We start from the raw sequence: 25989 nt of genomic DNA, 5'->3' as shown, positions 1-25989 counted from the left end.
GGCTCTTCTTTTTCCCTGTGTCACACACATACCTTAGAATCCATCACCGTGCTGGTGGGATACAACCTCATGTGGGTCTGAGGAGGCTTTTAGGAGGTGAAGAAACCCTTTTGAAGGACATGATGGGCAGCATCAGGTTAGTTTCCAGCGTCTTGACTCAGTGATCCCAATGTTCCCACAGTGCTTGACACCTTCTGGCACCTCCCTGGGTAAAGAAGACTGTGCCGCTGCTACCAAGGCCTCCACGGACACCCAGGTTGGAGGAGGGCAGGCAAAATGGCCTCGGTCTTCCGGAGTGAGGAGATGAGCCTGATGCAACTCTTCCTGCAGGTGGAGGCTGCCTACTGCTGTGTGGCTGAGCTCGGGGAGCTGGGTCTGGTCCAGTTCAGAGATGTGAGTAGTACCCTGCTAGCATGCTGAGGGGCAGGAGATGCACCCTGGGATGTGCTTGTCCTTCCCCCAAAGCACCTGGGGAAGGTCTACCTGCAGGGTGGCCAAAAAAGCCCATGGAGAGAGCGGGACTTCCCCAAAAATCGTCTGAAAGCCACGCTGAGACCCAACCTGTTTCGGAGTCCCCATCCAGTGCTCTGCACACTCTGTGCACAACCTTAGGACAATTCCCTCCACCACTAGAAAATGGGGGGGTGTCTCTCCATGAGAGTCCATCTATGACTCCTGCTGTCACAGCAAGGCTGGGTGGAAATGAGCCTGGTCAGGCCCTGATGTCCTTAGCCCTAAAGAAACCCACTGCATTGCCTTGCCCCTAAGAGTCTGTAAGATGCAGCAGTGTTGGCTGTTTGCACCGAAGGCGTTCGTTCTCTGCTGATGCTAAAAATGAGCGCGGCAGCATGCAGCCTCCAGCCCCAGGCTTGTTTTCCCTCCTGTTTTTAGCTGAATGTGAATGTGAACAGCTTCCAGAGGAAGTTTGTGAATGAAGTGAGAAGGTGTGAATCCTTGGAGAGGATCCTGCGTAAGTAAACACTTGTCAAATGCAATCGGCTTCCCTCCAACTGGTGGTGTGGGATTTATTTCTTTGTTAAGTGCTCTCACACTGTGGAGCAGAATTAGTGGCAAAATGGTGATGTTTTCATCGGAGCCCCTGGGAATGTTTTGCATGTATCAGCTAATTACCGCTTTCTCCCATATGGGCAATAAATTGTTGCTCCTGTTTTGAAAAGGGTTAACTGAACTGAAAGGAGGCTAATTAGCTTATCTAAAACCACAAGATAAATCTGGGGCTGGGCAGGAGGCTAATCCAGGTAACCTGGCTCTTACCCCCATGCACCAGCCTTTGGCATACGCTTCCTGTGGCTGAGGGCTTCAGGCTGGGGACAAATCCCTAAAACCCGAGCAGCAGAGCTCGTGACGCCTGCTGTCCCATGGATGTGGGTTCTGTGAGCTCTGCATTCCCCCCACCATGACATCAGTGCCAACCATAGCCGCTGTGACAGAACTTGCCGTTGCTAGAGTGGAGGTGTGAAGCCTGAGCTTGCCATGTGCCTTGTTCACTGGCCCAAGCAAGGAGGTGCCGTGCCGGCTATTTGTGTGAGGGCTGAGGGTTGTCCAGAGCATGGTGGTGGGAGGGACCACCATGGCTTCAGGACAAACAACATCCTCACTGAGAAGGGAGGCTGCTAGGTGTTCAGTTCTTGATGGTTATGTATATGTGCTGGGATGACGGCTCTTGTATATCACTGCCCCTTGTCACACCTCAGCGTCAGATGCCCTGGCAGGGGTTTTACCAGCAGCTGGTGACCAGGAGGATGCAGCAGGGATGACCCTGTATCAAGACGTCTGTGTCCTTTCCCTGCAGGTTTTCTGGAAAATGAGATGGAAGACAACGTTGAGATAGTCAAACTAGAAAAGTACCCAGAGACCCCCCTGCCTCGGGAAATGATTGATATGGAGGTACAGAATTTGGAGCAGATCAAGGAGAGAAGGAAGGGGACATGCAATGTCGTATCTGGGTAACTTGCTCGATACAGCCCTCCCCTGCAAAGAAGGAACCATTAACTGAGGCTGCCACAGCTCTCCCTGCCTGCGGAGGTGCTCCCCAAGTTGCTGTCTCAGCAGTTAGGTTAAGGCTGCTCTTGTTGCATGTTTCTGAAGGAGCCCAGTCTTTTTACCATCTCCTGTGAAAGTTCTAGTCCAACATATCACTCCCACAGACCCCTCTCATCATCATCCTGTAAGTGAGAACCAGGAGAGCTGATGTTGGAATCAGCTTCACTGCATGAAAACTCCAGGGCTGTTTGCCCTGGTGGGAGTGTGGTTGTGATACAGTAATATTGTGGCCTGACACAAGTATTTGTGCCTTGCTTTTGGATGTGCAGAGATTGCTTTATTCCAGCCCAGCTGGAAGTGAAGGTGACAGACGGGGTAATTTTTAGAGTGCTACACATGTAGATGACTCAGAAGAAAAATCGTGCTTTCCAGGGGCTTCAGCTTCATGAGCAGGGTGGTTGCTTGGTGTGTTCCTGGACCCACATCCTCACCTAATTTTTGGCCTATATCTGATGAACTTAAGCTGATGGCCTCATTGTAGGTTGCTTTTGTAGTCAGTAGACTGACAGCCAGTCCACCTGGGGCCTGAGACATCCTGTGGGAAATCACAGAGGTGCCAAGACAGGCTGAGACACCTACACCAGGCACCCACTTACCTGCCTGAGCTTCAGTCAGGTGTGTCAGAACTCTAATGCCAGAAGATGACAAAGCACCCAGTAGGGGATGTGGTAATGGGACAATGAGACATTGGCATTGATGAATATCTTCCTACAAACTCAGTGTTTATCGAAATGCTCATTGAATATTTCTGTATTCCCCCTTGAAAAAACAAACCAGCCATCTATTGTTTGAGATTTGCTATCAACTTGGTAAAGGGCCATTGGTCTGCTTCAGAGTTTTTCTGGATGTGCTTGGACTCTAAACAGACGGTGCTGGAGAAGCTTGAAGCTGAGTTGCTGGAAGCCAACCAGAACCAGCAAACATTGAAGCAGAACTTCCTCGAGCTGACAGAGCTCAAACATCTGCTGAAGAAAACCCAGGACTTCTTTGAGGTGAGAGGCCTCTTTGCTCTTCCAACAGAGATGTGGAAGGTTCCTAAAAATACCAACATTTTCATTTGGTGTGTGTTGCTGTTACTGATTTTTAATCAAAACCCAGTGGTCTTTACCACAAGCCAGTAAGATACGTTTGCAAAAGCACCTCAGTCACTTTGGAGCCTGCGTCACTCCGTGAGTCAGTGGGTCTCAATAACTTGGTTCCCAGATCTCTTTGTAAATGGCATTTATGCTTTTCATTTGCTAAGATATAGTTTACCTTTTTTCTCCCCCCTTTTGGTCTAAATGTCTGTGAAAAGCTACCTTTTGGGGAAAAAATATCAGGAGAAAAAATGTGAAAATAGTTTTCAAACTGGCAATGCTGAACAGTTTTTAAAACTAATGTTTTCCAGGCAGAAACCAATCTGCCAGATGATTTCTTCAGTGAAGACACATCTGGACTGCTGGAGCTGAGAAGCACTCCTGCCGCTGCAGCTGCCAAGCTGGGGTGTGTATTGGTGGTGGCCCCCAGCTTGTCCAGGCTTCCCACCTGCACTGCATTGCTGTGGCACTGGTACATTTCCTTCAGCTTCTCAGCAGAGGTTGCTCACCAGCCTATTCAGTATAGCCATTTAATGAAGGTGAAAAGAGGGACTGTCCTCTGAAGTTATCATCAAAACTATGGTCAGGTTATGGGTGAGTGGGACAAATGGACTTTCACTTCAGTCCACCAATTCCAGTGAGCCTTTTTAGTTGGTACTGATTGAAAATTGTTATTTTACAACGTCTTACCTGAGGCTTGTGGATGCAGGCAGCTGGCAACCAGCTTGGTCCTCAGGGACGGATGTCTAAGCACAGCAAAAAGCCATGGGATTTCTTGCACTGGGCTTTGTCTGCAATAGAAGGGTGCAGTAAAGTTGAGAGTTAGGAGGGTGGAAACAGCACTAAGCACAATGCTGATGGTAATTCAGCAGCTAACATGGACTCAAACAGCTTTCCGTTGTGTTTGCATCAGCTAAGTGTGGTTAAACTCACTGACGGTGTTCTCCCAGACTGGTGTTTTTAGCTGCTTGTGCTGGTATTTCTGAAGTCCTGCTCAACTCTTGTACGAGCAAAGCATCTGCCTGCAGAGGGCTTGCCTTGGTGTGTCTATACCAGCATGTCATGGTGCACTTCAAAGGTGCCATCTGGTGCTTTCTGGCGAAAGGAAAGCTACCTCCTACTTCTGTCATTCAGGCGCAATCTGTTCACGTGACTTTAAGCTTCTCTCCATTCCTCCATTTCTAGCCAGAATTGTCTCTTCTCCTTTTTCTATTGATCTGGGGAGGACTTACAATGTTTTAAAGAAAGAACAACAGGATAAAGTCAGTAGATTGAGGCTTGACCAAGGAGGTCTTCCCTAGAAGTGCCTACAGCAGCAGCAGAGCTCTGGCTGTCATGGACTAGAAAACAAGAGATTGTAGAATCATGTGTGTTACAGGTCCTAAAAGACTTAGAATGGGCTTGTAGTTTATTTATCTTTTAACTCTGCTTAGATTCACAGCAGGGGTAATAAAGAGAGAAAGGATGATACCCTTTGAGCGTTTACTGTGGCGAGCCTGCAGGGGAAACATCTACCTGAGGTACACCGAGATGGACACCCCCCTGGAGGATCCTGTGACGGTAGGTACCGACCTGGTTTTGCTTCGTGCTGCTCCTTGTGCATGCCTGTGACATGCAGAAACTGAACTGGTGCCCTGGCCATGTGAAAGTCTGAGGATGGGAGAAGTTTTTTTTACATTACTTTCCCTTTTTGCCATTATCAAGGTGGCTTCTTTGTCCTCCCTGGATAAGGTGCATGTGAGTCCTAGCAGGGCTGCTGTGTTACAGGGACCACCGGGGAGGTGGGCTGTGGCTGTCTTCACCTGGGGCTGGCCATGGAGGGTTAATTCCCCTGGGTGCCTCTGGGGTAAGCCCAGTGCCCCAGTGGATCTCCCGTCCCCTACCTCTCTGCTCCACATTGCTCCCTCCACCGTAACCCAGAGCTGCTGCCTGTGCCTGGTCCCTGAAGCAGCATCTAGGGAAAACACTGCTGCTGCAAAACTGGGGCTGGAGAAAAAGAACAACTCAGTGAAGAGGCTGCTGAAAAAAACCCACCACCTGTTCCACACTGAAGTCTTTCCTCTGGGTGCTTTAAATTCTTGTTGAATTGCGTTGCAGAGAGAAGAAATGAAGAAGAACGTGTTCATTATCTTCTATCAAGGAGAGCAGCTTAAACAAAAAATCAAGAAGATTTGTGACGGGTAAGGCAGGCTAGTGGGCAAGTCACAGTGACTCCCATGGAGGTGTTTGGCTGTCAGCCTGGTCTGGCTGAATTTGGAGCTGGAAATCATACCCGGGCTCTCAGCTCTGCCACCAAATTCCCTTCCACTTCTTAGCTCTGCTGCTCCTAGTCATGAAAGATATCCGTCACCTTGGCACTTGGAAATTGAGCTCCTAAATCTTCCAAAGTGACTTAAAGGTCTTGGGAGCTTCAGTTGGTCGGATTTTAACTTGAGACATCTTAAAGGGGACTGGTTTTTAAGAAATACTGAGCATTTCCCCTGAAAACCAGGGGGCCTAACTTAGGCACTCACAACATGGTAATCCCTGAACTGCTCTCAAGCCTTCCTGCATTTCAGTGTAAAAATATGATGCCGTAATTTATTCAGCTCTTTCCCAAGGCCTTTGGGCAATATCTGTGTAATCAGAGGCAGAGCCCAGAAGAGAAATGAAAGCTTCATACAGCCTGACTTGTTTCCACCCTGTTAAGCATCTTGAAAAGATAATTCGGGTCGAATATTTTGTTACTCTTTCATAACACTGATGAGCGATGGGCTTTGTTGCAGTGTAAATCAGATTTGATGAGGGGATCTGTCTGCTGTCGTTGCATCCATTTCAGGTATGTCCCCCCGGCCGAGCAGGGCCAGCCAAGTGCCCGCAGGCTGCGGAAGGTCGCAAGGAGGGGGTGAGCCATTGCTCTTACTCAAGACGTGCACTCAGGGCAGGTCTTCCCTTACATCCCGCCTTTAATCAGACTAAAAGCAGGAAGGTCAGTTCATCCAGCTGGGATAATTGACTTCAGTCCCGTGATGGGATAGACCCCTGGGGACAATTAGCAATTCCTGTGCTAGAAATGGGACCCTCTGAGATGCCTTCTATAGGCAGTGGAGGGTGAAGCTCATCCTGAGAGCAATTCAGCCCTCCTGAGGTGGGCATCTCTCTCTGTAAAGCATCCCCGGGAGCGTGGACAGCTAGGGGAAGACTCCCAGGTATCAGTCACCGATTTCTGATCCTGAACCTCAGACACAGAGGGAGTTCTGCCATCTCTGCCACACAGGATCAGTCTGCTGCTGCCAGTGGTCTTTGAGCTTTTGGTGACTCTCCTCTTTCTGGATTACAATTTCCTGCCTACGTCTCATTTCTTTGCCTGCTTTTTAGCTGCTGTTCAGTGTCCTCCTCCCCTTCTGCGCTCACGGGCAGTTGCTGGTGGTGTTGAACGCTTTCCATTGTATTTGCCCCTCTGCGCTCATGGCCGCGCAGGTTGCCAGGCCATACATTCGGAGGTGGCTGGGGCTGCCCACAGAGTGCTGCAGGTACTTCATTTTGGAGGATTTTATTTTATATTTTTTTTTCCTGCAGCATTTTAAATTCCCTGCAATCAAAAGCCCAATAATTTTTATTTTTTTTTTCTGGGGTGGGACTAAAAGAACAGGCAACGCAATATCTGTCAGCGTTTTGGTTATTGATTGAATCTTCCAAACTGGAGGCACGACCTTCTGCAGTGACGTGCATCCAGGAATGTGCCGGGAGCCGATGCCGTCCGTGGGGCCAGTGGGGCAGCACTGGAAGCGTGAGGCCATCCCTGCAGGGTGGGCCGTGGTGTGCAAAGTTGTTATGAGCTGGAGGCGTGTATTTGGTGGTAGGTTCATAAAAAGGAACTCTGGTTTCGCTCAGCCTCTTGTAACGGAAGGAAAACGTACCTACCTAAGACATGGTCACAGGACCTCCTTTGCGGTGCGAGCGCGGTGTTTTTTGCCTATTGGCAGCTCATTGCAGGCTATGCTTGAAATTGTCCTTTATATCTTTTCTTCCTCCCTTTCAAATTTTTTGCCTGTTAATATGCACATATATATGGATGTTTTGCTGAGTGGTGGTTTTTTAAATGTAGTAATCCCATGACTCTCCTTTTGTGCTCTGTGGGCCATCAACCGTCCCTGGTACACAGGTCAAGATGTTTTGTTCCAGCCCACCTTTGAGGCAGTGTTAACTATACCTGAAGCAGATGGCAGCATCACTCCAGCCCCAGCAGGACATATCTGCTTAGCACTAAGTCATCATTCATGACAAGTAAATATCCTGCGAAAAAATCATGGGACTGGTATAAGCCAGTCTCCTGCAAGGCAGGCTAAGATTTGTTTGCAGAGCAGTGTGCCTCAGGTTACGCTTGTAGTCCCTGCTTGACTCTAATTGGTAACATTAGTCTGCCAATTTCATGAGCATTAAGTCCGTGCACAAATTTATTAGCGAAAGGTGTAGAGGGAGCAGGGAGGAGGAAAATGGAAGAATTTTTCTTTTCCTCCTTTTCTTGCGGCTGCCTCAGTGCTAATGTGAATACTAAACTGGGTTTATCAATGTAAGGATTCCCTGCTGAATTCTCCTGGAGCTTTCAGAGATGTCTGTGCCATTAGGGCAAAGCTGATACTCAGTATGCAAAATGGCTGTTAAAAGATCAAAGCAGCACTGCTGCAATAACGTTATTGGAAACGGGGGAACTGTACAGCATGGAGGAAAAAGCTTTCAAGTTTGATTAAAAATCCTTATTAAAGATGAACTAAGAGCTGTGAAGAATAAGAAGATGGAAATAATTAGGTAGGGTGAATAACCTTTGGAAACGAATACCAGGTGTTGAGCGAGGAGAGATTCAATTCTGGAAAGGGACGTTTAGCTGAAGAGCGCGTGCTGTCATTACACACAGCTCTGGGCTGATCTCTAGGAAACTGCTGCGTGTTTGGTTCAATTTGCAATTGTCCTCACTTGTGTGTGTGCTGGAACTGATTTTTGGAGAGCAGGTGGTGATATATTCTGCGCTCAGACAAAGCCAGAACATGATGCTTATCTGTACACAGAGCATGCACGTTTTTGTCTCTTAAAAAGGGATAGACCCCTATGACCCTGTTACATCTTCTTTTAATTCATCTCGCATGCAGAAAGGCAGCCCTTCAGCAACCCTAACTCAGCGTAACACCACTGCCGGATGGTGGAAGTGTGCTGCCTTAGGTGGCAGTCAGAAGATCTCCACTCTGTAAAGACAAGTGATCTCTTCCCACAGACCTGGTGGAGCAATATTGAAGGACAACATTTATAATGCCCTTGAAGTGGCAGGGCTGGCACAAGCACTAAATATCGCTGAACAAACCGAGTAGGAAAAAATGGAGGGATGTCTGCTATTTTATTTGCTGCAGCACCTCAGCTCGGTTAGAGCTTGTAGGCACAGAGCCTTGCAGCAGCACACCTTGTGATCTGTGAGGTCCTGGTGGGAACTCCTTGTACCTGCTCTTCGTACATGAAGTATACTCTGGGACTTGTTTTGCAGGCAGGACAGGCAGCTGTACACTTTTCAGAGAGACATGCAACTTATCTATTTCTAATTGGCTGTACTGGGCTCTCCACTCTCTTGAGACCCCACTTGGAGTACTGCATCAAGCTCTGGAGTCCCCAAAATAAAAAGGACACGGACCTGCTGGAGCACGTCCAGAGGAGAGCCCCGAGGATGATCCGAGGGCTGGAGCACCTCTCCTATGAGGAGAGGCTGAGAGAGCTGAGGCTGTTCAGCCTGGAGAAGAGAAGGCTCCGGGGAGACCTTATTGTGGCCTTCAAGTACCTAAAGGGGGCCTACAGGAGAGCTGGGGAAAGACTTTTTACTAGGGCATGTAGTGATAGGACGAGGGGGAATGGCTTTAAACTGGAAGCGGGAAGGTTTAGATTAAACCTTAGGAAGAAGTTTTTCACTTTGAGGGTTGTAAGGCACTGGAACAGGTTGCCCAGAGAGGTTGTTGAGGCCCCATCCCTGGAGGTGCTCAAGGCCGGACTGGACGTGGCCTTGGGCAACCTGGTCTAGTCGGAGGTGTCTCTGTCTATGGCAGGGGAGTTGGAACTCAATGATCTTCAAGGTCCTTTCCATCCTAAACCACTCTACGATTCTATGATTCTATATAGTGGTTTTACAACACCATAGTGGAGAAGGTCATGTCGCATCCTATAGATGAAGCAGTATACAACACCTGCATGGAGATAAGACCATCACTCACATATTAGAAGCCCACGTTAGTCCTTATTATACCACATTAAACAAACCAGCTGAACTTCCCAAATACAGCCTTGGGGGTAAGCTTATAAAAGCGTGTATACTGACCCGGCCATATGTAAGCTGATGTAACAGATACCACTCTCAGGTGTTTAAAAAACTTCCCTCATCCTTCCCTTGCTCCCAAGCTGTCTAACCAAAAAGATGGACCAGAAGCCAAGAAGCTGGCTGTATGGTCATCCTCCTTTTGTTTTATCCTGGAAATACGGTCCGTTGTCGGGTTTTTTTGTTTGTTTTTGTTTGTGGCTTTTTTTTTTTTTTTTTACAGGGTAATTTTCTTACACAGCCTGCACAGGCGAAGGGTGTTTGCTCGCTGTGCAGCAGTAGCTCAGCTGATGCCTACCCCCAGTGCCTGCGAGAGGGTAGTGCAGGGACAGGGACATGGTATTTTTCCAGCCTCAGTGCAAGAGGGACATCTGTTGGCTACCGTGTTGAAGGGGCTACCTTTGCCAGGGGAGGGTATTTTGGTGTGGTTTTCTGCAGTTCAAGCAGCTTGTGGGCCTAAGGGAGGTGCCTACGTATTAGTGCTGACCACTGTATAGTATCACGTACCTTGTAGCACCTGAGACAGGGAGTGTTTTTTCAGCTAGAACAGGTGAAAGGATTCTTTTTCTCATGAAGAGATAAATGTACCTTTATGGACCTTTCTGGGAGACCAGGGACAACTTTGTAGTATGCAAGAAAAGTATACCACCGGGTGAGGAATAAAGTCCGATTTCCCCACCTTCCAGCTGAGAAGAGTCCAGAGGGAGAAAAAGTCAGTCAAATAAATGGTGTTTCTCACTTCTGTCTTACTGAGGCTAGATTTCGTGCCACAGTCTATCCCTGTCCGGAGTCTGCCACTGAGCGCCGAGAAATGCTTGATGGAGTCAACACAAGGATCGAGGATTTAAACACAGTAAGTGACAGTGACTTTACTGAGGTCTGAACCCTGCAAGTGGTACCTGCCCAGATACTTGTCTTGTCTGAAACCCTGTGGCTATGGCCAGATCCCAGGCTAGTTTTGGAAGCTGGTGCGCAGAGCTGGTCAGGGGCTGGGGATGAAGCCACCAGCCCAGGAGTGGTGCCCCTGCCGGCTGCAGAGGCCCAGTGTTTGTGCTCTGCTCTGCCCATTTACACCTCCCCCAGGAGCTGCTGGGGGACAGCCCCCCTTGTGAGCGTCTCAAAAACTACTTGCTGCTGTTGGGTATGCACAGGTCAGAGATTTAGACCTTATGATATGGGGCTACAGGGTGGGATCTAAGGTCATCAGCAGGCTATTAGCTATTGTAACCAAATTGCACATTGTCCCAAATAGTTTTGTCTAGCTAGCTCTTACAGCATGGTTTCCCTCAGCAGCTTGCAAAGTTGTTCAGTCACAACTGTAGTACAACTATACTAGGGTAAGAGAGGACTCTAAATATGTCTTTTATATTTAAATTAGGTTTTCTTTACCAAGGAAATCTTGGGGCGCTTGTCACACTAGCAATGGAAAGCCAAGACTGCTGTTGTAGCGGTACAAGCCTCCAAACTTTTTACTCATACATTTAGTACAGGGCTGAAAATTACACGTTCACTTGCTATGGATGCTCAGTAGCTTGTACATCCACATACTGTATCAGGACTTCACACCTTTTGGAGGGACTCCTGCCTGTGACCTTTGTATTGTCACACATAACAGTCAGTGGGTCCCGAGGCAGGAGGGAATGGATACCCTGTTTGCCTGAGATGGCCCATCTGGCAGTTAACATCCTGCTGTCACCCTCTCTGTGGATGTCTGTGACTGCCAAGCCTGCACGCAAGTCTGCTTACAAACTGACTTTCATTCCTGAGCATTGTGGGCAGCAAGACTTCTTCAGCACTCATAGACCACACAGGTTACCTTCCTAACATGTTATCTCCATCGCTTATTTATGCAGCAGCACTGTGGTGGCCACATGATGCATGGAGGTCCCACCAGGGCCATGAGCTGTAGCTCTAGCAGTGCAGGCATGCTTGTGGATGTGATGTGCCCCAAGTTCGTGGCACAGAGCTGCCTACAGGAGATGGCAGAGTGGGAAGTGCACGATGAAATGTGGCCAGTCTGAAAGCAACTGGGTAAGGAGCCAATCCCACAGCTCAGTAACTCCTGATGGTGTCCTCTAAACTTACAGAGGCTCAGGGCCATGCAGGGAGAGTCCTTGGTGAACAGCACTGTAGACCTGGTGTCAGTGCTCCTGTGTCCAGACCTGCACACACTGCCCTCCCGGATACCCCACACATTCATACGAATCAATCCCTTTCCACAACCCTCTTCCACCTGCCATCCCCAAATAACTGCTGAGTAGGTCATGCCGCCTATGCCTTCCTATCTCAAGCGCTGCCTGTGTTGTATTTGCAGGTGATAACCCAAACTGAGTCCCACCGCCAGCGACTGCTGCGTGAGGCAGCAGCCAACTTGTGGTCCTGGGGGATTAAGGTGAAGAAAATCAAGGCCATCTACCACATCCTGAACTGCTGTAACATCGACGTCACTCAGCAGTGCGTCATTGCAGAGATCTGGTTCCCAGTGGCAGATGCCGGCCGGATAAAAAGAGCTCTTCATCAGGGAATGGTAAGAGACCAATGTTTTGGGTCCCTGAAGCTCTCACCCAAACTGCAATGTTTATATGTTGAGCATATGTTCAGACTTCTGCCTGTTACCATAATTTTGGGCTGCGTTTTCTGTTTTAATTAAAGTTGAGGTTGTCGCATGATCGCTTGGCCTTGGGGAGTTTAAGGTCAGCATTAAATTTTAGCAGGTTTGTGATCGACCCACGAGTCAGCAGTGCTGGCAGCTTTCCCTGAACAAATCAATAGCACAGAAAATGGAAAAATTTGGATATTAGAAAAAGGCTTGAAATATAACTCTCTTGAGCCCAGCTTTCATGCTGCTGCCTGTGTGTATGCTGTCTGTGTTTGGACACAGACCGTGGTGCTGTGGGACCGATTCTTCTCTGCCAGCCACCCTGTCTGTATCTGTCCTTGTCACCTGGATTGCAGGAGCGCAGTGGCTCTACTATCGCCCCTATTCTTACTGCCATACACACCAGGATGGCACCACCCACCTTCAACAGGACCAACAAGTTCACAGCTGGATTTCAGAACATCGTGGATGCATATGGTGTGGGCAACTACAGGGAGATGAACCCAGGTAAGAAGCACTCAGCTACCTGCACCTGGCTTTCTAGAGCCTTGGAACTCCATCACCATCCTAAAACATGCACTCATTGCTGAGTGAGAATCTGAACCGTATTTTCTGCTGGTAAAAATTGATACTGTTTGGTGTGTAGGCATGGATTTTCTCAGGCAAAGAATTTGGCTGTCAGTCTTCAGTGATTGATTATGGCAGGAATAATGAACTACACAAATACAGGATGGGGAACAAATGGCGAGGTAGCAGCTCTGAGGAAAAGACCTAAGCTCACAAGGCAAATATAAGTTGAGCTCATTGTCCTGAGGCAAAAAAAAAAGGCCAAAAGGACCTGAGAAAAGTGTGAAACAATGATAGAGAATCTCCAAGAGCCCACTGAGAATGAACAGAAACCTAGAAATGAGGGCCCATGGGAAAGGATCGTATGAACTTAGGCTGAGAAGACTGAGAAACATGATAGTAAACTTCAAGTACATTATTCTGTTGCAAACCAGAATGCAATTTTCTATGTATGGTATTTATTATGGTGACACAAGAAAGGCTAAAATTGCAAGGAAGATGCAGGTCATACAATTGGACAATCTTTCTGATGATAAAGCCAGTTCTGTACTAGATCTGACAGCATCATGAGTATGGGAGGGATCGTGGAGACAGTTAAGGGCAGCAGCTGTGAGGAATGGTCCAGTGAGATGGACTGCTTTTCTGCTGAGGCCTTTTTGTCTAGGAGGAGCTGAACTTCTTGTCCTCTTCTTCCTGCAGCTCCATACACTATCATTACTTTCCCTTTCTTATTTGCGGTGATGTTTGGGGATTGTGGCCATGGTGCTGTCATGCTGGGCTTTGCACTCTGGATGGTCATTAATGAGAAGAGCCTTCTGGCCCAGAAAAGCACTAATGAGGTGAGTACCAGGGAGCTCATGCACTCTATCAGCATAGGAAAAGTCTCATCATCCCCATTTTATAAAGGGGGCATCCAGCCTCCCAAAAGCTGGGTGGAGATCCTTCAAAAATGCTCATGAGGGAGAGATTTGGCAAGTAATGCTGTCTACTTCTACACAGAGACCTGGATGGGCCCAAGGAACCCGGAGTTTCCTATGAATAATTGCATATACATAGATTAGTACAATCATGTCTCCTGTTGGCTGAGGCCCACCATTTGATGGGATTGCAGGTACTTTGGTCACTGGCACTGCCTTCTCTCCCTGCAGATCTGGAACACCTTTTTCAGCGGGCGCTACCTGATCCTGCTCATGGGCATATTCTCCATGTACACTGGCTTCATCTACAATGACTGCTTCTCCAAATCATTCAACATCTTTGGCTCTTCTTGGCATATCATCCCCATGTTTAAAAATAGCACTTGGAAGTAAGTGGCTAAATGTGGGAAACAACTGAAGACACACCAAATGGAGCACGTAGGCTTTGAAAGAAAGACACAGTGACTGCCTGTGCGGGGAAGGGAAGAACTCCCTGCTGTGAATGCAGTCATGAATGAATCAGAGGTTTTGTCTGACACACACAGATGAACTCACTGTTGAAATGGAAATGTAGAGTCGCCAGGAACACGCCTGTTTGTTCAGGCACTGATGTGCATAAAAATCTGCAGGTGTCCAGGACTGATGTATAGAGAATTACCATTGTGATGGAAACTGTCATTGTGTAGGACCCATTTACACACACACACACACACACGCATGCGTGTGCACACAAGCCCAGGATAACAGTTCACAGAAAGGCTGGAGTTGGTGACAGATACTGTGTGGTAGTCCTCCGCACATCTCATATAAATATACCGTAGGCTTATACAGTGAGATTAAGTTGCAAAGGTCATTTCCCCTTTCTCTTGTAGTAAGGATGTGCTTCTGGACAATACAGTGCTGCAGTTGGATCCGGCAGTCCCAGGAGTCTACTCTGGAAATCCATACCCATTTGGAATAGATCCGGTAATTAAATTAAATTGCTCTAAGATAATTTGTATTGCAATCCCGTTTCTATGTATCAGGTACTTCAGTAGCTCCCTGCTCTCTCTCCTGAAGCCGTGCTCTTCACTTCTTGCTCTTTGCCTGTTCTTTACATAGTTGTTGTGATGCTTTTCTTTAGCAATCAAGAATATGTATTGCTGACAGTTTTGCACAGTCAGCAGCAAAATGGTAATTGGGAAGGAACTTTGATTTTGCTGGAGAGTGATCTTGTGCTGCAGTCTCTGCTCTGTCACCAGTCTGCTGGACTCAGTTTCCTTACTTGAGTACTTAACCCATTCCAGAGCTAACTTACAAGTTTGAAGGCAAAGTCCTGATTTCCATGCAGTCTATTTATCATATGAAGTACGAAGTAATAGCCATTATTAGTTAACTTACCCACATTTTCTTTTCTGTGTTCTATTTCTCTTTTCTTGCTGTTGTCTCTTTATCACATATGGAAATGTAGTTGTTGATATCAGGCTTTCCTGTTTCAATCTTCACATCAGCCAGTTAACCTCTCTTCTGCTGGGTGGGCTCTCTTTTCGGTTAGTCGCACAAAGAAACACTGGCTCCCCCTGGTTTGCAGAGATTGGCCTTGTAGTAAGATTTTCACAAACCCACCTCTAAAGCTCTGCCCAGGACATAGAGTCCAGTTCAGGAAGTTGCAACAGAGGAAGCTGAATTTTCTGTACATTGCCCCGACACAACTGAAGTCAACCCAGGTTAGCCCCTCTTCCACCCTGGCTGCTGCCTGCTGGAGAGGCTGGGAGCCCTGACTGGGAGGGAGGAACAGCTGGTGGAAAGCACCAGTGCTTGCATGGCGCTCTCTGCGGAAATTATCCGTGTCATCTGCCCAGAAGGATGGACGGCTCTTTGCATTTTGCAAGTCCTGGCAGAATGGCTGAGGTATACCTTGGAAAAGAAAGAGTCACCCTGAGCTGAGGAGGCCAGGCTGTCTCTTCCATAGCCATAGAAGAGGCAAAGCATGCCAGGCAAAGGCACATCAGCTAATGTTTTGCCTTCCAAATAATCCTGTCTTCCCTCCCTTCTGTTCAGGTAGTATACTTAGTGTCTGAAAAGAGGTATCTACCTACCATCTTTGGGGGCAGAAGAATTTGGGATCTAGGAAGTTTAGAAGAAAGGAGAAGGAACCCTGGAGCTCTGCAATGTAATAAAAGCAGGACTGAGAAGAGGCACATAGTTACTGTCCTAACACAGCTGAAAGTTACTGCAGAGAGGCATCTGATCTCCATGGCCAAAGAGCTGGAATGAGCTGGTTTTTTTGTTCAAACAAGTTTGAACATGCTCAGCCCTCAGTACTTCTCTGGTGAAGGTGGAACAAATTTCCGTAGCAGCAGGAGGGATTTTCTCATGCCTTTCCACCTCTGATAAAGGAGATGACTCAGCCTAAGGGCAAGGAATGACACTGAAAAGATCTAGGTTCTGCTACCAGCCTTTTATCGGTTTCTGAAGGACTGAAGGACTACATCATTTTAAATCCTTGTTATTTCCTCTGTTAAACAATGATAATACTTTATACCTTTTAGATGAGAAGCTTGGCAGAGCGTTACAAGAATAAGGAGCATCTAGATTTCTGTCACTTGTTTTCTTCTTACTAGAACTGGGAGGAGTAAATTGATGGCATCAAAACAACTTCCACAAATCTGTTATTGAGCAAACACCTGAAAACCTTGTTCTGTCTCTCTCTGCTCCTTTCCCCAAAGATCTGGAATGTTGCAGCAAACAAGCTGACTTTCCTGAACTCCTACAAAATGAAGATGTCAGTTGTCATAGGGATTGTGCACATGATTTTTGGGGTGATACTCAGTCTCTTCAACCACATGTAAGTTTGTTTCATCAAGCCTGTTGCTGCAGCACGCAAGTCCTCATCTCAAAAATAGTGTCCTTTGTTCAGGGAAAGCCTCGTATCTCAGACCGATGACTTGAATTTTGCGCTTTTTCTAGTGCAAGTAGAAGTGCCTTTTACACTGACTGACTCACACCGCTGTTGGTGCAGAGTGCTGAGCCCAAAGGCCTGAAGGATGGCCATCGGCATTGCAGAGATTCTTTTGGATAAACTTTTTTTTTTTTTGCTTTCTCTCCTATATTCTTGATTCTGCAGAAATACTGAGGTACAATAAATATATAGCACCTCCCACTATTGATAACTGTTGTCTTGAAAGACAAACTCTTTCGGTCTAATCCTAAGCACACTGAAATTTTGCACAATGCCGGTAGGTGTGCATGTCTGTACATCTGCCTCTGTATTTTGCAACAAAAAATAAGAAATGGTGAGGGAGTGGAGGGGCTGACACTACTATCTTGAGAGACTCTCCAAAGCTGGAAGGTGTGTAGTGACCTTCAAGAATGGAAAGTGTTTGCAGATGACAGAGAGGAGGACTTCTCCTACAGAACTAATTCTGCACCTGGTTCTGACCTTCCTCAGCATATAATGATTAACTTTGTAAATTAGCCTTTTTTTTTCTTTTGCTTTTATTTCAATGTATTAATCTTTTAGGCGCTGAGATACTGGTGGGTCAAGCACAAAAAACTGAAGACAATCTGTATGACAAAGCTTTTGTAAATAAACGCTTTCCTTCATAAGGATTGCAATTACAGACTTCTTTCTTGGGTAGTGATACTTGCATGTTTCTTATGTTATTTTCCGAACACTAGTGACAGTACTGCCATACTCGGGCACAACATTGTATTAATACCTACTGTATTATTAAGTACTGCAGTTATCTTTTCTGATTCTTTCCAGCTACTTCAAGAAATACATAAACATTATCCTTCAGTTCATTCCAGAGATGATTTTTATTATCTCGCTTTTTGGCTACCTGGTCTTCATGATTATTTTCAAATGGTGCCATTTTGATGTCCACTCATCGCAGAGTGCACCAAGCATCCTCATCCACTTCATCAATATGTTTCTGTTCAATTACAGTGACACTTCAAATGCTCCATTATATCTGCATCAGGTATGGATCAAGCATCTCAAATCCACTGTAGCTGGATTTGGATTTGCAGTGGGTGTTGTGAAGAGTGGGCATAAAGATGGAAACAGGCTCAGAAGCTCAGTCACAAGTGCCAGTCACATAAAAGAAGTTTGTTCTTCTGGTAGTCATGTTGGCCTTGTAGACAGGTAGGACAGAGAAGGTATCAATCAGTGATGTAGAGAAAACCTCATTCTTAGTGTCCTTACAAGAATGATGATGCAATTTAAGATACTTTTTGGGGAAAAAAGGAAAGAAAGGTCAGTAGAGATGCAAAACTGAGTATTGCAGATGTGCTGTCCTGAAGTCTTGGCATGATGCTAGAGACAAAGCAAGCCTCTCCTTTCCTTGCTAATTTCTTATTTCTTCTCTAGAAAACCTGAAAACTTTATATTTTCAGCTAAAAATAGAAGTAGCTAAAGGATTTTCTGGCAGCTTTTTGTCAGAAATATCTCTTTTGGGGAGTTTACTTAAAAAAACCCAAAACCAAAACAAAGGCAAAGGCAAAAAATCTCCCCTAAGAGAAAACTTCTTTCAAAGTAATCTCTATTTATTTGCTCAGAACAGGGATTATTCTTTTTCTTGCTTGATTTTACATCAGCAACATCAATGAAGAACCTGCAAGTAAATGCTACCTCCAGCCACGTGTATGCATCTATATCTATACAGTTGCACACTCTGGCACTTCAGCATGAGCTCAGTTTTAGTGCTGCTGGTGAGACAGAGTTAGCAGAGAACCCTGATCAGTTCCAAGTAACTGTGTTAAGGCTGCGGGGGAGTTTAGGAAAACACACTTTTCCCAGCCATCAAAAAGTCATTAGATAACATTTTAATCTGTAACCACCCAAAGCCTTTCCAAGATGGTAATTTTTTTCTCATATTCCTATCCCCTTACCCCACCAGTCTGTGCTATCCACGACACCTGCATAGTCTGAATGCAAAGATTGTATGGACCAACCATAAGGTGATCGGAGATCTGAGCCAGCTTTAAAAAAATGCAACTTTGGGATTTTCTTTGAGTTGGTTTCTTTTGTGTGTGTGGTGTTTTCTTTTTTTTTTTCTTAGAGTACAAACAGTTATGTTAGGACAGCTATATGGGTCGCATACTGCAACAAGAACACCTTATATTGGTGGCCGGGGAATGTGTTATCAAACTTAAGCTATGGGGATTCAAATCCCTTCTGGAATTGCAAATGTAGAGCAAATCCTGGATTCCCTGCTTTCCAGGGGAAGACGTGAATGACTTGGCTCTTACTGCAGCATTTCTACTTTGATCAAAGCAAAGCAGACTGACTGGCTCACTCAGCAGTTAAGACATTCACTTGGGACACTATAGAGCCAGGTTCAAGTCAGTAACATTGGGGTTTGCCAAATTAACCCTTTCCAACATGAAAGCCTTTCATCCCTAAGTCTCCAACCAAGCTGGCAGCGCTTTCTGGAGCCTTAAGCAGTATACATTTATTTTTGTGTCCTTACAAGCAGAGGAGACTCAACCGATACGGGGAATATATGTCTTGTATAGAACAATACCATTTTATAGAATCAGGTTTCTAACCATAAATGTAGTTGGCTAAAGGAAGTAAAGTAACTTTTTGCTCTTGATGTTTTGTCTTTTAGAAAGAAGTGCAGAGTTTCTTGGTCATATTTGCTCTGATTGCTGTTCCCTGGATGCTCCTAATTAAACCTTTCATCCTCCGAGCCAACCACCAGAAAGCACAGCGCATGGTAAGGGATGTGGATCAGGCAAGGGGGATTCAGTACAGCACAGGCAAAGCTGATGAGACAGACCCCAAAAACAGTTTGCCACAATTTAATTCTGTTTTTCTCTGATCTCAGAATCTCTCCAGTGATTTCAAGCTGTGCTTTACGGCACAGGCACCAAGAGCATGTGTATGGACATTTGGCTGAGCCATCTGGATGGGAAGCAGGAGCTTTGCTCACAAGAGCATACCCTATTCATTGGGAGAGGAGTTAGTCTGACACTGAGCTCTTTCAAGTGTTGTATACAAAACCAGAGAAGGTTTAGAAAGACTTAAGCGCTGGTAAAGCCAACAGACGGCAAAGACCTCACTTCCCAGTCCACAACCACCACTGGTTGGCTGCTCTTTAGGAATGGGCCGTCTGCAATACTCCTGGCCCTCGAGAGATCAACAGTGCTTGGAGGAGAGGCTTGATTTAAAAGCTGTTGCCTGCTTTCTAGGGGTGCTTCCGAAGTGATTGCCTTCACATTAACGGAGACCTCCTTCCCATGGGCTCTGAGCTTTGCCCAGCTCTTCAACACGTAACAGTGGCAGCTGCAGTTTCCCAGTTGTTCATTAATTCTGTTCTTTATTACATTAATAGGACTTCACTTGTCTGTCAGGATTTACTTCTCTTTATAGTCAGAGTTAGTGCCTGGAGTACCTTTTATTAGGGCACAGATGTTTCCATTTGAAGAAGGAGATGCTGGTTGCACTGTGTGACCTTTTCCAACCCAGTCACTTCTGACCTATAACTGAAAGCCAGATCCCTGGGAGACCTTTGCAGCCTTGCCTCTGTGCTGTAATTTCTTATTTTGTCATTCTTCTGGGATTTGGATGAAATCTTGACATGGCTGTCTCCATCTCCTGCTTTTATGCTAGCAACATCTGACAGCTTTTCCCCACTTCCTATTATGCCCCTGTATTTCCGTTCCTAATTTTCATATGTTAGCTGTCTGATCACATCTTACACTTACCCAGATTTATATGTTTGCTACAAAGTCTGTTCTCTATGCTGACATTCAGGTAAAGCAAAGACAAAGCGGGTGTGACAATGATTACTGCTGCAATAGGGAACAATATGTTATCATGAGACCTTGCCCATGAAACCTGCTGGAAGCTATAAAGAGTGACAGGACAGAACCTGACAGAAGCTGTGATGTCCATATTTGGTTATGCTGTATAATAGGACTGCTATACACGTATAATGTAGGGCTATTCTTACACTGTGCTGCCGTTTCTGGAGCGAGGCTCAGATCAGGTTGTTCAGGCCTCTAGAAAAGCTCTGTAAAGAATGATTATGGAGAAAAGATGGGTTGTCATGAGTTTTTTGTCATTTTGTAATTCAGATCTTTTGATTCATTTTATTTCTGTCTGTATCCCAGGAACGGTGTAATCTTCATTAAGTCACCTGATCCTTTCAGGTTCCTTTCCCTTTCACTTGATGCTAGTTCCTTTGATTTGCACCCATCTAGTTGAGATCATCAGCTTTAATCTGCCTCAGTTTTCTCATTTGCCAAAAGTGAAGAATCTTCTCATGGTTGGTATAAAGGTTGCCTTGTGAGACTAAAAACTAGCTCCAAATCAGTTGGAATCACTGGAAAATGCTCTAGGATGGAAAATATTTAAGTATTATTAGCCATCCAGCTGGAGTACTCAGTTTCTGTGGTCCATGATGACTTTTCTTGAAATTGTCCTCATGTTCATGATATAGTCCTTCATATGTTACTCATCATGAGGTTATTGATAAAGTTTTGTGCCATGGTCTGCCTCATTTTGGTATCAACCTGTAGCATGACACAAAAGACATATTACATTTTGTTTCTGAAAGATTCGGTCTCAAGCCATCTCAGGAAACCCTGGAGGTGAAAATGAGGTAGATGTTCCAGAGACCAATCACTCCAAGAAACCTTCCCAGGGAGACCACAGTGGTGGCCATGGAGGACATGAGGATGACGATGAAGAGGTAAGAAAATGTGGGCAGAAAATTACTCAGACAGACACAATAGCAGAAGACAGAAAGTGAAGCAGAAGACTTATGCAGAGTTGCCAGCCCTTTTTTTTAAACAAGAAACCAAGAGACACTGTTGCAACAGTTTGTGTTTCCAAACAGAGTAAGCTTTGAATTTTAATAGAGTGAATTCCTCTAAATTTTTCCTTTAGTTTTGCCTGGTGAGAGCAGGCATTCTTGCAAACCTCAAGCTTTTACAAACCTTAAGCTTTTATTTCCCCAGGGTGGGGGTTTCACTTCCACATTGCACCCAGAGAAGGTCAAGCTTTCCCCAAGAGTCAGTGAGTTTCCCTTCCTTTAAACTGCAGAGGAACATTGAGAAGTTGGCAGCCTGCAGGGTTGGAGAGGGGAAAAAAGTCTTTCTTTGGCAGATATTGTCAAGGGCTTCTGCACTATGCAGCAACTCAGCTAAAAAAGCGTTTGTAGCAGTTGGGAGTACCAGCAATAATGAGTGTGGGTATGGCTGACTCCTCTCAGTAACAGGGCACCTTGGCAGTCTTAGAAGATATCCTTATTCAGTGATGTCTCGAAAAACATGTATGCCAATAGGCAGATAGTAGGAAAAATCCTATTTTATATAAGAATTCCTGTCTCTACAAGAAATCACAAGTGTTGATAGCAGTTGGATTGCCATTGTATTCCAGATTTGAAATTGTTAAGACTGGACTATGAGCTAGTTCCTGAACATTTGCTTTTCACTGGAATTGTATTTCTCCAGGGAGCATGTATGGGAAGATCATAGAGAATTGACACTTTTCAAAGCAGACTTTTTATCTGGGAACGATCTGTGTGTTGCTCAGAACATATCAAGGAAAAGGGAGGAGAAGAGAGGAAGAGCCTAGCAAAATGTTGCTCTGTTAACCACAAAGCCCTGAGCTAAGAACTAATAAAATGCATTTGGTTTTATATTGTTTCAGTTCAATTTTGGAGACATGTTTGTCCACCAAGCTATCCACACCATTGAATACTGCCTTGGCTGCATCTCCAACACAGCATCCTACTTGCGACTCTGGGCGCTGAGCTTAGCCCATGCACGTGAGTGATTGACTACCTGTTGGTTACCTCACCAGCAATTCCATGATGATCACTGCTTCTGCCAGTGTTCGCTTATTGCTGTGAATTTCTCCATGAAATCAAAGTTCTCCTTGTGGATGTCTGTGTCTCAGAATGTTTTGCTTCAAGTCAGAACAATCCAAACATTTGTGGCCATCTCAGTTTTCAGTGGTAAACCCTGGCAGCTATATATCAGGCAGCTCCTGACTGCACTTACTGGTTGGGGCCCCTTTCCCCCACTGCTCTGTAGCCACCCCTCTAGAATAGTCCTCGTGGTGTGTGGCATGGTGGGAGATGCAGTTTAAATGAGTAGTCCAGTCCATAGAAGTAAAGGCAGTATAGAAACCATAGCTTCATTTCCCAAGAGACGCTTTCTATAGCCTCAGGCTATGCAGATGAATGTCAAAATTACTTGAAACAGTTATTTTGATTTGGTTCAGAAAACTAGAAAGAAAAGTTTTGGCTCAAGAACTCCTGGCATTTGTCATTTTCACTGGGGTTTTCCCCAGCAACGGTTAGTGGAATCTCACATTCCATGAGAAATGTACAGCATTTCAATGTCTTTTGTCTTAATTTAAGATAAAAACAAATGCTCAAATACTAGAAATTGCCTCAGGCTGGAACTTCAGATTTTCAACCACTCTAATTTTTGTGAAATGTTTTTTATTAATATTGCTGTACTGCCTCTGGCTAGGACTTGTGCCTGCCCTAAAGAATTGGGCACGCAAAAAGGAAAACAAAATGGGGGGGATGCCATGGATTGACAGGGGAGAGCTGTACTTTTTGGCACAGAAATGAGCGTAGTAGGAGTCAAGTGGAAGCTAATATGCATTAGCTTTACATGGAGGACAAGTGTCTAAATAAAATAAACCAACTAAAAAGCTTAGTTAAGGGCAGTCCTATGTGTTATGTCATAATTCTGCCTGGAAAACCACCATATTCCTTTGCAGCCTTACAAACTGGCATTGACAGGAGCATTTTTCCCCAAGAGCAGCAGTTTCAAGGGATCCCTTGCATCTGTTGTCACCTAAAGTAACAGATCATTGAATCTCGATATGGCTCAAGGACCAGTGATGGGCAAAATGGAAGTCTGAACTGGTGGCTAGAGCATCTGGATGGAGAAGAGCTGGGCTTAGTCTTTGCTTTTCCCATATCACAAGAGGAAAATTGCTCAGTCCTGAATCTATCCTGTGTGACTGGGGTAGTTAAATTAGGAATATGTTATTGACCTGACAGGACACGTCAGATATACCAGTGCTGTGAATGTTGATATAAATCTGTGCAGGAAAAGAGATCTTTAAGAGCATGCAAGCAACATAAACACCAATACAGCCTGCCTTGGGTGGGACCGACCAGTTGTCTTTTTTTTTCCCACCACAACTTCTCCATGACACCCTAAGAGAAGTGATTTGGAAGAACAAATGGGAATTACATGTCTCCTGTGGGTCTTAGCTAGCATCAATCACTACAGCTTGTAACCTAATCTACACATGTATCGACTCTGTCAATCGATCATGTTCACTGGGATTTAGCAGCAGGCAGTCCTAGAAGGCTCCAGATACTGCCTATGTGCCATGTTAAAGAGATGCAAATTAAACTGCTGACTGTATCATGCCAGGGTAACAGCAGTCTTGGTAGTGTGCTTGTAGGGAGTTGTGGTGCAAAGCCAAGCCAAAACAGCACCACCCACTTCTAACAAAGTGAAGAGGAGCAATGGAAAACAATCTGCATCCACTTTCCTTCCCTATTGATCGTGGAGAGGCAGGGTGGCCACACATGATTACTGTCACGTACATTTTACTGACATGTACATGATTACTGTCATGTACATTTTATTTTAGGCCAACTCATCTGACTGGGAAAAATGGGTGAGCTGCCAGAATGCCCACTGTGTCTGTCCACAGCTGTTGCTCAGCACTCTTTTCCTTTATTTCCTTTTTGCAGAACTGTCAGAGGTCCTTTGGACCATGGTGATGCACAACGGGTTCAACAGCAGTGGCTGGGCAGGCCTCATCATCATCTTCATCATCTTCGCAGCATTTGCAGTGCTGACGGTAGCCATCTTGCTTGTCATGGAGGGGCTCTCAGCCTTTCTGCACGCTTTACGCCTGCACTGGTAGGTAGTGCGGTCTTTTGGAGCTTTGCCCAGAGCAGTCTTTGGGAGGCATCAGGCTGTGGAAACAGGTGGCCACAAAAGCTGACATTAGACATGCTGCACTAGTACCTGTGCATTAGGACATGAGTCCCCCTTGGCAAGGGAAGTGAGGGAGACTCCTCCAAAGGGAGGTCAGAGCTCCCAGCTCCATCTCTGAGCTGCTTGCTGCAGCAACCTGCCTGTCCTCTTGAACCTGTGGTGACTGCGGGCACGTGTGGCAGATGGCAACCTGCAGTTCTGCCCTGGTAAACACACAGAGCCACCAAGGCCACCTTGACCTGCATGATAAGGCCCGAAGGCACCACAGCCACACCACTGGTTGTGTATCCCACCCAGGGTTACCATCAAACAAGACAGATGGGGGGTACCTACAGCAGCAGGAGTTCAGCTGGGGCTGCAAAACCTGATGAAAACCTGGGTCAGCGCTTGTGCCATTAGCCCAGGTTGAGCTCCAGGCTCTTTGTGCATAACCAGTTTCAAGTTAGCTCGTGCCTGCCTTAACTAGAGGTCAGTTCAGGCAAGGACAGCAGTGCGGACACACCATCAGGCTAATAGGTAAGGCAAGACCAAGGTAACAAATCACCCCTCACCGCCACCATAATTTGGCGTCCTGCCTGAGCACCCAAGCTGTGGCCTTTTTCACCACGTAACATCCCACCACAAACACTGCCAAGGCAAACCGTGGTACAGTTGCTTGTCATTGTGCAGGGAGGGGAAGATGTCTGTCTCCCACCTGAGTGTGCAGCCATCAGGCGGTTATCCCAGCTCTCAGAGCTGCTGGAAGCAGTTTAGCAGACAGGCAAGGTCCTGCTGACTGGACTCATGAGGAGCATTTCCAGGTTGATTGATGGAAAGTCAAAGCTGACGTGTGCCAGGTCACTCTCTGGGCTGCATGTGTCTCACTGTGGGCTCCAGAAGAAACCTATGCTCTCAGCTCAGAGGCCACCAACTCTCATGGCCTCCCTTTTCCCACGGGTGCCACTTTTCGGCCTCTTGGCTTGCCATAGGTCCTGCCCGCAGGCAGCACTGATGCCCCTCTCTGCTCCTCCTCAGGGTGGAGTTCCAGAACAAGTTCTACGTGGGAGCCGGCTACAAATTTTCTCCTTTCTCCTTCAAGCACATCTTCGACGGCACCGCAGAAGAGTGAAGCCAGTGCATTGCTGCTTTGCTCCTCAGACCAGGCTCTATGTCCTTGTGGTCGCTCACCCACAAAGTAGAGTATGTGGGATGAAACTGAACGGGATGTGGCCATTGAAAGAAAAGCAGCTGTAGATGAAAATGTCCTAGCTGCATTCACATATACTGCTGTATCAGCTGTGAGCTGAACTACATCGGCCGGGCTGGCTGGACCCTTGGCTGAGTATCTTGTCTTCGCCAAGTACTGGTCCTCAGTGTTTGATTGGGTCAGCGCTGCCTACTGCTTGGTTGAAAAGAGGAGACGCAGCTTTTGAATTAAATTGGTTATTAATAATCAACTGGCATGTGTTTTGCTCCATTTAC

General features: G+C 46.1%; 1 protein-coding gene across 1 annotated transcript; it reads left to right on the top strand.

Moving 5' to 3' along the window:
- The first annotated feature begins 188 nt into the window (after positions 1 to 188).
- Positions 189 to 25636, top strand: ATP6V0A4 (ATPase, H+ transporting, lysosomal V0 subunit a4). Its single transcript, XM_009887403.1, has 20 exons — positions 189 to 393; positions 892 to 970; positions 1814 to 1908; positions 2931 to 3056; positions 3452 to 3546; positions 4574 to 4700; positions 5238 to 5320; positions 10228 to 10321; positions 11783 to 11995; positions 12424 to 12574; positions 13334 to 13473; positions 13783 to 13940; positions 14424 to 14517; positions 16260 to 16378; positions 17300 to 17516; positions 19149 to 19256; positions 21102 to 21236; positions 22199 to 22316; positions 24279 to 24450; positions 25543 to 25636. The coding sequence occupies exons 1-20, from the start codon at positions 277 to 279 to the stop codon at positions 25634 to 25636; spliced, it is 2535 nt and encodes an 844-aa protein (XP_009885705.1). The 5' UTR covers positions 189 to 276.
- The last annotated feature ends 353 nt before the right edge of the window (positions 25637 to 25989 follow it).

This window comes from Charadrius vociferus, unplaced genomic scaffold (genome assembly GCF_000708025.1).
Source record: "Charadrius vociferus isolate BGI_N301 unplaced genomic scaffold, ASM70802v2 scaffold196, whole genome shotgun sequence".
Lineage (NCBI taxonomy): Eukaryota > Metazoa > Chordata > Aves > Charadriiformes > Charadriidae > Charadrius > Charadrius vociferus.
The sequence above is the reverse complement of the archived record's forward strand: the minus strand, read 5'-3'. Positions and strand labels throughout refer to the sequence as shown.